General features: G+C 44.8%; 1 protein-coding gene across 1 annotated transcript in view; it reads left to right on the top strand.

The window, feature by feature from the left end:
- Positions 1-11,490, top strand: part of LOC311148240 (SLIT-ROBO Rho GTPase-activating protein 3-like) — a 28,046-nt gene extending 16,556 nt beyond the window's left edge. Inside the window, exons 8-21 of the mRNA XM_084185139.1 lie at positions 64-285; positions 455-556; positions 781-1,014; positions 1,206-1,290; positions 2,022-2,049; positions 2,161-2,309; positions 2,426-2,503; positions 4,055-4,183; positions 4,278-4,383; positions 4,570-4,797; positions 4,885-4,925; positions 5,126-5,282; positions 10,069-10,117; positions 10,388-11,490. Coding sequence (XP_084041265.1) covers positions 64-285; positions 455-556; positions 781-1,014; positions 1,206-1,290; positions 2,022-2,049; positions 2,161-2,309; positions 2,426-2,503; positions 4,055-4,183; positions 4,278-4,383; positions 4,570-4,797; positions 4,885-4,925; positions 5,126-5,282; positions 10,069-10,117; positions 10,388-10,528 — 1,749 coding nt within the window. The 3' untranslated portion in view covers positions 10,529-11,490. The remainder of the gene's footprint in view (positions 1-63; positions 286-454; positions 557-780; positions 1,015-1,205; positions 1,291-2,021; positions 2,050-2,160; positions 2,310-2,425; positions 2,504-4,054; positions 4,184-4,277; positions 4,384-4,569; positions 4,798-4,884; positions 4,926-5,125; positions 5,283-10,068; positions 10,118-10,387) is intronic.
- Positions 11,491-12,039: the final 549 nt, after the last annotated feature.

Genomic DNA, 12,039 nt, shown 5'->3' with positions numbered 1-12,039 from the left:
CCAATACAGTACAAAACCTGCAACATAACAGATAGGCTGATGCCAGTTCCATTTCTCCCTCAGTGTTCAGATGTGGGCTACCACCTGTCTCTGTCCCGTGTGCTGCGGTCCTACCTGTCCAGCCGCTCCCTGGCCCTGCAGAACCTGAGTGGAGGGCTGCAGCAGCTCCACACTGTTGTGTCTGGACTGGACCAGATTCAGGACAGAGACAACCTGCTACACACTCACACCAACACCTTCTGTCTGCCCCTCCGCTTCCACTACCAGCCACACGAGGGAGACCAGGTAGACTGGGTGGGGTGGAGCAGTGTCATGTGGGGTGGGGAGTATCTGTGTGTGTGTGTGCTTTTATTTTCTGTGACTATGTTTTGAATGTGTGGGCTGTGTATCTGGATGTCATGTGTCTTTGCTCCCATCTGTCTGATATCACCTGACTCTTCCCTGTCCCTGTTAGGTGTGTGAGGTGAGTGCGGAACAGGAGATTAGGTGTGAGATGGAGACCAGGTTACAACAGTTGCAGTCAAAACTCACCGGGTTCACTCAGGAAACGGAGGAGGTACAGTCCAGTCCAATCAATCAATCAAATTTAGAGACTTTTTAAATACTTTTTTCATCAACAGTTGTCACTAAATGCTTTACAGTAACCTGGCCTAGACCCACCCAAAAGCCTCAGATCGACCTTTTAGTGGATAGTGGATGGATTCCATTATGTTCACCTTGAATTCATTTTTATATTGGATCAAAATGGAATTAAATGATGTTGACACTCCATCCTCCCAGGCAGGTAAAACGCTCCAGGCGGCCCGCTCTGCCCTGATGGAAGGTATCAGTGATGATGACCTAGATCCTCCACCCTCCAACAGCCAGACCCAGGGCTCTCTGCTCCATCTCCAGTCCCCGTCTCAGAGCCAAGGTCAGGGGGGAAGCAGTGAGAGCCTGGCCAGCAGCAGTAGCAGACCCAGTCTGGCCAGACGGAGAGCCAACCTGCAGGAGACTGAGGCACTCTACTCTGCTGTGAGTCATTATTACACTGACCTTCACATAAGGGTCAGGCCAGAAGTAGTGCACTATAATAGGGGGGGTTATTGTAATGATTGTGGTGATGGTGGTCATCTTAATGATGAAAATGAAATACAAGGAGATGATGGGGGTGATGATGATGATGATGATGACAATTTTGAATTGTGTTTGATATCTTCCCTCAGAAATTGAAGGAGTATCTCTGTAAAAGCTCTCTGATATCCAAACTACAGGCGAAACATGATCTGCTTAAAGTGGCGGTTGAGAAAGGTACAGCACTAACTACTTCTGTAATATACACAACTGTTCAACATGACTGGAGTATAGCCCCATCAGGGCCGGAACCAGGTTTGGAGTTTTAGTGAGGTCCGGAACGGGGTAGTTGTGCACTCATTCTCCGAGAGTCATTTTTTGTTTGTTTGGGAGATGTCTGTAGACATGGTAGGCGTCGCGGGATGGTTTTAAAATTGCCTTTTTTCCCAGCATCTTGCAAAAACTCTTGTTGCCTACTTGAGCCCGGAGCCGACTCAGAACTGGGCTAGTTCGTTTCATGTCTCAGGCCCTCAGCCTGTACCGCGAGAGGGCGGAGTTAGCCGTTTGAGAGGGGGGTGAATGTGCTGCTAAAAAGACAAATCCAGGGAACGCAGGCGAACATAAAGAACAAACCACTGTTCATGATTCCACACGGTCACAGAGGCAGGCACGATTAGAACTCAGTCAGATCAAGAATAAAGCGTTCTGAGCTTTGATCAACGCTGGGAGCAATATTTAGATGTTGACCCGTAATTGATTTTCTTTATTGTGTACAAAATATATAGTTGTATGATTATTAGAAACAATTATGGAGGTTTGGACCTCTGTGTCCTCATATTTAGTTACGCCCCTGAGCCCCATACACAGTACACTCATTGTTGTTACCTCATTTCCCAAGTGTCATTGTGGCCAATAATTTTCTAAAATATAGATGTTATCTTAATCATTGCTTTTTCTTCCCTTCCTAGCTGAAGCAACCACTGGTCATCAGCCCAGGTAGATTTACATTCCTCTGTAAGGCATTTATAACTGCCTCATAAGAGTAACATAAAAGTTTAGTGCACTGTGCTATACTCAACTGACTAGCGGTGTCTCCACCACATCCAGGAAGTCAGTGCGTGTGAGAAGCAAGAGTCAACCCAGCGTCCAGTTCACCCACAAACTCTTCACCGGAGACATGCTCTCCTTCATACAGGCATCAGGACAGGAGATACCAGTTGTGGTGGAAAGCTGCATTCGCTTCATCAACCTTAACGGTGAGCCATTGAAACAGCCCAGCAGAACATACCTTATCATCATATTACAAACTACAAATTTACTGTGTATTTGTCAATGTCTTCATGTCTGTCTGTCAATCCATCCCATACTGTAGGTCTCCACCATGAGGGTATCTTCAGAGTACCAGGGTCTCAGGGGAAGGTCAACAGTCTGAGAGATGCCTTTGAGCGAGGTAGGCCTGTCTGCTGTCCATGTCTGCTGACCCTGTCCCCTGTTCCCTGTCTGATGTCCCTGTCTGATGTCCCTGTCTGATGTCCCTGTCTGATGTCCCTGTCTGCTGTCCCTGTTCCCTGTCTCCTGTTCCCTGTCTGCTGTCCCTGTCTGCTGTCCCTGTCTGATGTCTGCTGTCCCTGTCTCCTGCCTGCTGTCCCTGCCTCCTGTCTGCTGTCCCATTTCTCATGTCGCCTGTCTCATGTCGCCTGTCTCATGTCGCCTGTCTGCTGTCTGCTATCTGCTGTCATCTGTCTCCTGTCCCTGTCCCTGCTTTCTGTCCCTGCCTCCTGTCGCCTGCCTCCTGTCGCCTGCCTCCTGTCGCCTGCCTCCTGTCGCCTGCCTCCTGTCGCCTGCCTCCTGTCGCCTGCCTCCTGCCTCCTGTCGCCTGCCTCCTGTCGCCTGCCTCCTGTCGCCTGCCTCCTGTCGCCTGCCTCATGTCGCCTGCCTCATGTCGCCTGCCTCATGTCGCCTGCCTCATGTCGCATGCCTCATGTCGCCTGCCTCATGTCTCATGTCGCCTGTCTCATGTCGCCTGTCTCCTGTCTCTTGCCGCCTGTCTCTTGCCGCCTGTCTCTTGCCGCCTGTCTGCTGTCATCTGTCTCCTGTCTGCTGTCCCTGCCTCCTGTCTCAGCCTCCTGTCTGCTGTCCCTGCCTCCTGTCTCCTGTCCCTGCCTCCTGTCTGCTGTCTGCTGTCCCTGCCTCCTGTCTGCTGTCCCTGTCTCCTGTCTGCTGTCCCTGCCTCCTGTCTGCTGTCTGCTGTCCCTGCCTCCTGTCTGCTGTCCCTGCCTCCTGTCTGCTGTCCCTGCCTCCTGTCTGCTGTCCCTGCCTCCTGTCTGCTGTCTGCTGTCCCTGTCTCCTGTCTCCTGTAAAGTGGTTATCCCACTGGCTATAAGGTGAATGCACCAATTTGGAAGTCGCTCTGGATAAGAGCGTCTGCTAAATGACATAAATGTAAAAAAAAAAAAAATGTCCTGTCCCGCTGTCTCCTGTCCTGCTGTCTCTTGTCCCGCTGTCTCCTGTCTGCTGTCTCCTGCTCTAGCTTCATATAGTGCAGACCTGGGTTCAACATGTCGCTCTTCTCTTTCAAATACTTCATTATGTCATATTGTGTACATATTCTACCACCACCAGTTATTACTATGCATAGTACTTTTTTTATCACATACTTATATTTTTGATTTGACGTTTGATTATTATTGATATTAATACTGAACTGTTGAGGAGAGCTTGCAAGTAAGCATTTCTCTGCACCATTTATACCTGCTGTATCGTGTGTATGGGACAAATAAACTTTGATTTGATTTAGCTGGCCTGGCACAATGGAACCAATGTTATAGTCCCAAAAGTGCAAACCCAGGCAGGCTCAATTGAACACACAAAGTATTTGAAAGAAAACAAATCCAGTACTATTTGAACCCAGGTCTGGTGTCTATCTAGTGAAGCCATAGTCCTGTGCTGTAGTGTTGATCATTAATAATGGTGGGCAGTATGCCCTGGTCGTTCCCTGTAGGAGAGGACCCTGTAGCAGACAGCAGGTGTGACTTGGACTCAGTAGCAGGAGTACTGAAACTCTACTTTAGAACCTTGGCGAACCCTCTGTTTCCTCAAGACAGTACCGCTCAGCTCCTGGAGTACGCACGTAAGTGTGTGTGTGTGTATGTATGTGTATATTGTGGAGGTTTTCATATGCTTTTCCTGTTAATCTCTCTCTTCCTTGTACCCAACCCTTCCAGAGATTGACAACGAGACAGAGAGAGCAGTTAAACTCAAATCAGTCATCTCCTCCTATCCTCCACCTGTCATCATCGTCATGAGATACCTCTTTGCATTCCTCCATCAGTGAGTATCTCTGCTCAAACACTTGGGTTTAGGCACATATACTGTACTGTATGTCCAAGTCAAGTGATTTGTCCATGTCATGTGTGTGTGTGTGTGTGTGTGTGTGAGAGAGACTAACTTTGTTATTCTTTTTGCCCTCTTCTTTCTTTCTCTCTCTCGCTCTCCCCCTGCGCCATCTCCCCACAGTGTGTCTCAGTACAGCGATGAGAACATGATGCAGCCCTATAATCTGGCTGTGTGCTTCGGCCCTAGTCTGTTACGAGGGGCGCAGGATGATGATGTCGTTATCCTGCAGCCTCAGATCAACTCCCTGGTGAAGAGCATCATCTTGCAGCATGAGAGCATCTTCCCCAGCCCGGCCGAGCTACAGGGACCCGTGTATGAGAAATGCATGACGCTGGAGCAAGACGATTGGTGAGAGAAAACACATGGATAGATGGACCGCGACCTAGACAAACACGCACACACACACAATGGTGATCGCCTGTGTTTATTTTGCAGTGAGGAGGGAGAAGGGGATTCAGAACATCACAGTAAAGAAGGTAAAAGGAGGACAGCTGTTATCTTTATCTTTGTGTGTTTTGAGAATCAGTCATTTGACACTGAGATATTGTTTGTCTCATCTATGCTGTATGAGAAACATTTCTCAACTATAGATGGAAACTAGCCAGCTGGCTAAATCTGACACATTTACAGAAATGTTGATTGATGTGCGTTGTCCCATTAATAACTCTTGATCCAGAGTCCGAGTGGAAGGGAGAGCGATCTCAAGCCAACAGCAGCTGCAGTTCAAGACAGCCCCCATTAGGGGGCACTGTGACCCCAGCAGGAACGTTCACTTTACAGTTCCCAATGACCCCACAGGGATGGCCCCTCTCCCCTGGATACATAAGCAAAGAGTAAGTACCATCAAAGATACTTCGGTAACACTTCATTTTAAAGGGTCCTTATTACATAAGTAATTACACTGTAACAAGTATTGTAATTCATTGTAATAATTCATAGTTACCCTGTACTAACAACATGTAACTGGTGGTAATTGCAGTCGGTACCAGAGGTGTAACAACGAATGCTTGTTACCATGCTTGTTACAAATGTTCAAGTTTCCGATAGCATCCCAACGCACCATTTTTCAGCTAACCATGTTATAAGTGGTAGCCAATTGAAAACCAACCACTCTGCTATAAAGGGGTTTGGAGTCTGATTCCCAGGTCCAGCTTCTGTTTGAAATGCATGGAAGCTTTTGATCGCTATGGCAAAAACAGGGGGTTTACATCCAAAATTAGTGGTTAAATCATTTAATGGTGCATTTGACCTAATATAGCAACAGTAGCAAAGGAGGACAGGGCTTGACCATGGGTGAATTACTTTATTAAGCATCAATCAAACAGCTTTAACACATTAATAAACAGTTATGGCAATAATTGGGAGATAGTCATTCAGTGCTTGCCAAATTGTGAGTCTATTAAGCTTGGTTGAATAATGGTTTATAAATTCACTTAAAATGGTCATAAGACAACCTCTTATTTCATAATGTAACCTTGCAAGGTTTTTTACGGTTGAAGATCATTCTCACTTTTAGATGGGATGCATTGGTGCACTTATTTATTTATCCCAGGAATTAAGGCATCACATCAAGATCTGCCCATCTGCACAACGTGCTTGAAATAACGACCTGAAACTCATAGTGACAGTGCACAAAGAACCCGGATCAAGAAGGTTATGTGCAAAATCAAGACATAAGAGATTGCCGCAAAAGAAACAAAGTGTTGTAGAGGAGACAAAAACATCCACACAGGAGAGAGAAGGTAGGTTTTCAATGCAATTTGTTTTGCTGTTTGGATACAGAAATTGTGCTGGACGATTTAGCATAGGTAGTTAGCTAGTTAGCTAGCATTTGCCAGCTAGCTAGCCTATTGTTAGCTAGCAAGCTAACAATAATTTGCTAGCTGGCAAACGTTAGCTGCCATTTTTGGTAGGCCTATCAACTAGGCTGGCTGGCTAGCTAGCTAGCTAACTTAGTTAACATACAGAATAGACTTTTCATGCCTTGACAGATAAAGTTATCTAGCTAGCAAGCTAGCTGGGCTCGATGGTCTTATCTTCCCTGAACCTTGTTTTCAGGGTATTCGTATGGTACTCAAGGAAAGGGTATTACGTGAGACACACCCGGCATATTAACATTAGTTACTTGTGTCAACACAGCTATTAGTAGCTAATTTTCAATGTAAACACTAGCTAGCTAGCTTATTAGTGTTAGCAATCACCAGGATAACGCTAGCTGGATAACACAACAACTAGGTAGCTACAGTGGCTTGCGAAAGTATTCACCCCCCTTGGCATTTTTCCTATTTTGTTGCTGTACAACCTGGAATTAAAATTGATTTTGGGGGGTTTGTATCATTCGATTTACACAACATGCCTACCACTTTGATGATGCAAATGTTTTTAAAATTGTGAAACAAACAAGAAATAAGACAAAAAACAGAACTTGAGCGTGCATAACTATTCACCCCCCCCAAAGTCAATACTTTGTAGAGCCACCTTTTGCAGCAATTACAGCTGCAAGTCTCTTGGGGTATGTCTCTAGAAGCTTGGCACATCTAGCCACTGGGATTCTTTCCCCATTCTTCAAGGCAAAACTGCTCCAGCTCCTTCAAGTTGGATGGGTTCCACTGGTGTACAGCAATCTTTAAGTCATACCACAGATTCTCTATTGGATTGAGGTCTGGGCTTTGACTAGGCCATTCCAAGACATTTAAATGTTTCCCCGTAAACCACTCGAGTTGCTTTAGCAGTATGCTTAGGGTCATTGTCCTGCTGGAAGGTGAACCTCCGTCCCAGTCTCAAATCTCTGGAAGACTGAAACAGGTTTCCCTCAAGAATTTCCCTGTATTTAGCGCCATCCATCATTCCTTCAATTCTGACCAGTTTCCCAGTCACCCTGATGAAAAACATCCCCACAGCATGATGCTGCCACCACCATGCTTCATTGTGGGGATGGTGTTCTCGGGGTGATGAGAGGTGTTGGGTTTGCGCCAGACATAGCGTTTTCCTTGATGGCCAAAAAAGCTCAATTTTAGTCTCATCTGACCAGAGTACCTTCTTCCATATGTTTGGGGAGTCTCCCACATTCCTTTTGGCGAACACCAAATGTGTTTTGCTTATTTTTTTTCTTTAAGCAATGGCTTTTTTCTGGCCACTCTTCTGTAAAGCCCAGCTCTGTGGAGTGTACGGCTTAAAGTGGTCCTATGGACAGATACTCCAATCTCCACTGTGGAGCTTTGCAGCTCCTTCAGGGTTATCTTTGGTCTCTTTGTTGCCTCTCTGATTAATGCCCTCCTTGCCTGGTCCATGAGTTTTGGTGGGTGGCCCTCTCTTGGCAGGTTTGTTGTGGTGCCATATTTCCATTTTTTAATAATGGATTTAATGGTGCTCCGTGGGATGTTCAAAGTTTCTGATATTTTTTTATAACCCAACCCTGATCTGTACTTCTCCACAACTTTGTCCCTGATCTGTTTGGAGAGCTCCTTGGTCTTCATGTTGCCGCTTGCTTGGTGGTGCCCCTTGCTTAGTTGTGTTGCAGACTCTGGGGCCTTTCAGAACATATGTGTATGTATGTATGTATGTATGTATGTATGTATGTATGTATGTATGTATGTATGTACTGAGATCATGTGACACTTAGATTGCACACATGTGGACTTTATGTAACTAATTATGTGACTTCTGAAGGTAATTGGTTGCACCAGATCTTATTTAGGGGCTTCATAGCAAAGGGGGTGAATACATATGCACGCACCACTTTTCCGTTATTAATTTTTTAGAATTTTTTTAAACAAGTAATTTTTTTCACTAAACCAATTTGGACTATTTTGTGTATGTCCATTACATGAAATCCAAATAAAAATCCACTTAAATTACAGGTTGTAATGCAACAAAATAGTACAAATTCCAAGGGGGATGAATACTTTTGCAAGGCACTGTATGCCTACCTATAGGCATAAACCCTAATTGATAGAAACTTGGTACTGATGAAAGCAGAGATATTGGAGGAAGGTTTATATACCGTCTCTGATGATAGCTAGCTAGCTAATTGTACAGTGCATTCGGAAAGTATTCAGACCCCTTCCCTTCTTCCACATTTTGTTACGTTACAGCCTTATTCTAAAATGGATTACATCTTTTTTTAAAACATCAATCTACAGTATTGTGTGTAGATTGATGTTTTTTTCTAAAATGTAATCCATTTTAGAATAAGGTATTATTACATTATATTACATAAGTATTCGGACCTGAAATTGTTTTCATTGATCAACCTTGAGTTTTTCTACAACTTGATTGGAGTCCACCTGTGGTAGACAGGATTGTGTCGAGGCACAGATCTGGGGAAGGGTACCAAAAAATGTCTGCAGCATTGAAGGTCCCCAAGAACACAATGCCCTCCATCATTCTTAAATGGAAGAAGTTTGGAACCACCAAGACTCTTCATAGAGCTGGCCTGCCCGGCCTAACTGAGCAATCGGGGTAGAAGGGCCTTGGTCAGGGAGGTGACCAAGAACCCGATGGTCACTCTGACAGAGCTCCAGCGTTCATCTGTGGAGATGGGAGAACCTTCCAGAAGGACAGCCATCTCTGCAGCACTCCACCAATCAGACTTTTATGGTAGAGTGGCCAGACGGAAGCCACTTCTCAGTGAAAGGCACATGACAACCTGCTTGGAGTTTGCCAAAAGGCACCGAAAGGACTCTCAGATCATGAGAAACAAGATTCTCTGGTCTGATGAAACCAAGATTGAACTCTTTGGCCTGAATGCCAAACGTCACGTCTGGAGGAAACCTGGCACCATCCCTACGGTGAAGCATGGTTGTGGCAGTATCATGCTGTGGGGATGTTTTTCAGCGGCAGGGACTGGGAGACTAGTCAGGATCGAGGGAAAGATGAACGGAGCAAAGTACGGAGAGATCCTTGATGAAAACCTGCTCCAGAGCGCTCAGGACCTCAGACTGGGGCGACGGTTCTCCTTCCAACAGGACAACGACCCTAAGCACACAGCCAAGACAACGCAGGAGTGGCTTCTGGACAAGTCTCTGAATGTCCTTGAGTGGCCCAGCCAGACCCGGACTTGAACCCTATCGAACATCTCTAGAGAGACCTGAAAATAGCTGTGCAGTGACGCTCCCCATCCAACCTGACAGAACTTGAGAGGATCTGCAGAGAAGAATGGGAGAAACTCCCCAAATACAGGTGTAGCAAGCTTGTAGCATCATACCCAAGAAGACTCGAGGCTGTAATTGCTGCCAAAAATGCTTTGTTTCACCTCTGTAATTACAGACTGCAATTACCACAGTTACATGTTATTACAGTTTAACCATGAGTTATTACAATGAACTACAATACTTGTTAGTGTAATTACACATGTTATTACACTGTAATAAGGACCCCTTAAAATGAAGTGTTACAGATACTTCACCTAATACTGAAGTATCATGTACCACCAAGTTTTTAAACCATACTGTAACTGTAACTTTTAAAGTAACATCTACTCTGCTATTCACAGGGTATATTGACTTGTTATGGTAGTAGTTTTAGCACTCATTCATTGTCATATGTTGTAGTGATCTAAATAGACCAAAGCGCTTGACCTGAAATATCTCTCTCTCTGTCTCTGTCTGTTTTTCACAGAGCCCAGGACCTGTCGTCCAGTGAAGACATAACAGTTCAGGTTGACAAGGTCTGACATGTTTTTCATTAAGCTCATATTAAATCATTTATTTCTCTAATTACCAGCAGCAGCAGCTGTAGCAATTACTGTTCTCATTATTGAACTCACTAAGCTTACATAATAAGAGGTAAGCTACTACGCTAGAGGGAGTCCACTCAGTCCAGCGAAGAAAAACATCTCTATCCACTTTTCTTCCCTTCATCATTGTCCCCCTCCTCCCTCATTCCCTCTTTTCATCCCTTCATCATTGTCCCCCTCCTCTCTCTTTTCATCTCGTAGGAGGTCTGCCGCCAGATGAACTCTGTCTTCAAGGAGCTTCTCTCTCGACAATCTCTCCCTCCCTACTCCTCCACCTCCTCCCACCCTCCGCCACAGCAGAAGAAAGGAGGGATCGGGTGGAGAAGGGAAAAGCCTGTTTAGATCAGGCCAACTGGACCGACAGAAAGCGAAAGGGGACCCGAATTAATGGATGGATGGATGGATGAATGGATGAATAAATAAATGAATGAGGAAATGAACGGGAGAGAGACGAGACTCAGACGAGGGGAGGGGGGAAGGAAGGAGAGTGACTCGGGCTGATTGAATGATTGTAGGTGTTGGATGACAGGTTCTGGCAGCTGCCTTTGACAGTGTGTTTTACAGATTGCTGGATTAAATTAACCACGGTCAGTTCACTGTACTGTACTTGTCTGCTGTGCTACTCAGAGCAGCCTGCATTGTGGAGCCTGTGAATAGACAGACAGAATCCTACTGTGAAGCCTTTTGTTAGTTTGTTTGATACAACAGAACCCTAACCCCCCACTCTGGAAGCATTGGATTGTTGGAAGCGTTGTGCGTGTACAAGGGCACACTTTAGGAAAAGTGTTGAGAATCAGGACCCAGGACAATGTTAACTAATCAACAGCAGTGTTTTTTTTGCATGAGTAGATTTATCATAAGTTATTTTACCCACAATGACTTGGACAATGACTTGGAATGTGCACTGCTGTATCCTCATGCGTGTGGATGGATAAACCGTACTACTGTTATTTTATTTATATAATCAGTGATGTATACCAATGTGTGCAATGATAAACTATATGCTCCAAGACAAGTGCTTGCCATCAATTTTGAACTTTAAAAGACCATGTGTCTGTCTATATGTGTGGTCACATTCAAATGCTAATTCTTTATTAACAGATGAAAGGCCCATTCTACCTGTGCCAGTGAGATGCCTGTTCGTGATTGAGTCTCTAAGAAACTGATAACAATCAACTGTGAATTCTAACTCGGATTAGTTTCATTCTCTCAGGGATAAAATGTTTCTAGATCATTCTATTACTATTTTTAGATAGTTTTTAAGGATCTGACCATTGTTTTAATAAACTTTTATTTAGAATTTGTTCAAAATGTCATATGTTACTGTAGGTATATGTTTTACATGTTACAGGACAAGGAGAAGCCAGTTGCGGTTAGACATTTGCTCACTAGATGGCAGCCTCAACTCACAGAGGATGCAGTACGTGTGTCCTATGTTCTTGGATAATATATTGTATATTCTAATGGGATAAACCAAGGGGGTGTTGCTGATGTGCAAACCGATACTCCTAATTTTTGAGTTGGTTAAAATTAGGTTATGAAAGGGTTTTGGTTAAGGTTAGGGAAGATTCGGTTTTTAGGTTTGGGCTGGTCAGGCTGGCAATGGGATTCTGGTCAGAAGAGTCAGCTTAGTCTCTCCCATTCTTGAAATGTCTTCAGTACACTGCTCCAACAACATATGCATCCCATTAATAGCTCTTTGACCAGGAACATTACATAGTGTAATCACTGTGACTGATACACTGTAATTAGCTGTGTTTGGCCTTAGGAAACGGAACGGGCTTGAAACACTTTGAGCTGCAGAAAAAGTGTGAAAAGGAAGTCTTCGTCAAGACAAGGCATGGGGTAAACAT

This window comes from Coregonus lavaretus (assembly GCF_964263955.1).
Source record: "Coregonus lavaretus genome assembly, chromosome: 20".
Taxonomy (NCBI): Eukaryota; Metazoa; Chordata; class Actinopteri; order Salmoniformes; family Salmonidae; genus Coregonus; species Coregonus lavaretus.
The sequence above is the reverse complement of the archived record's forward strand: the minus strand, read 5'-3'. Positions and strand labels throughout refer to the sequence as shown.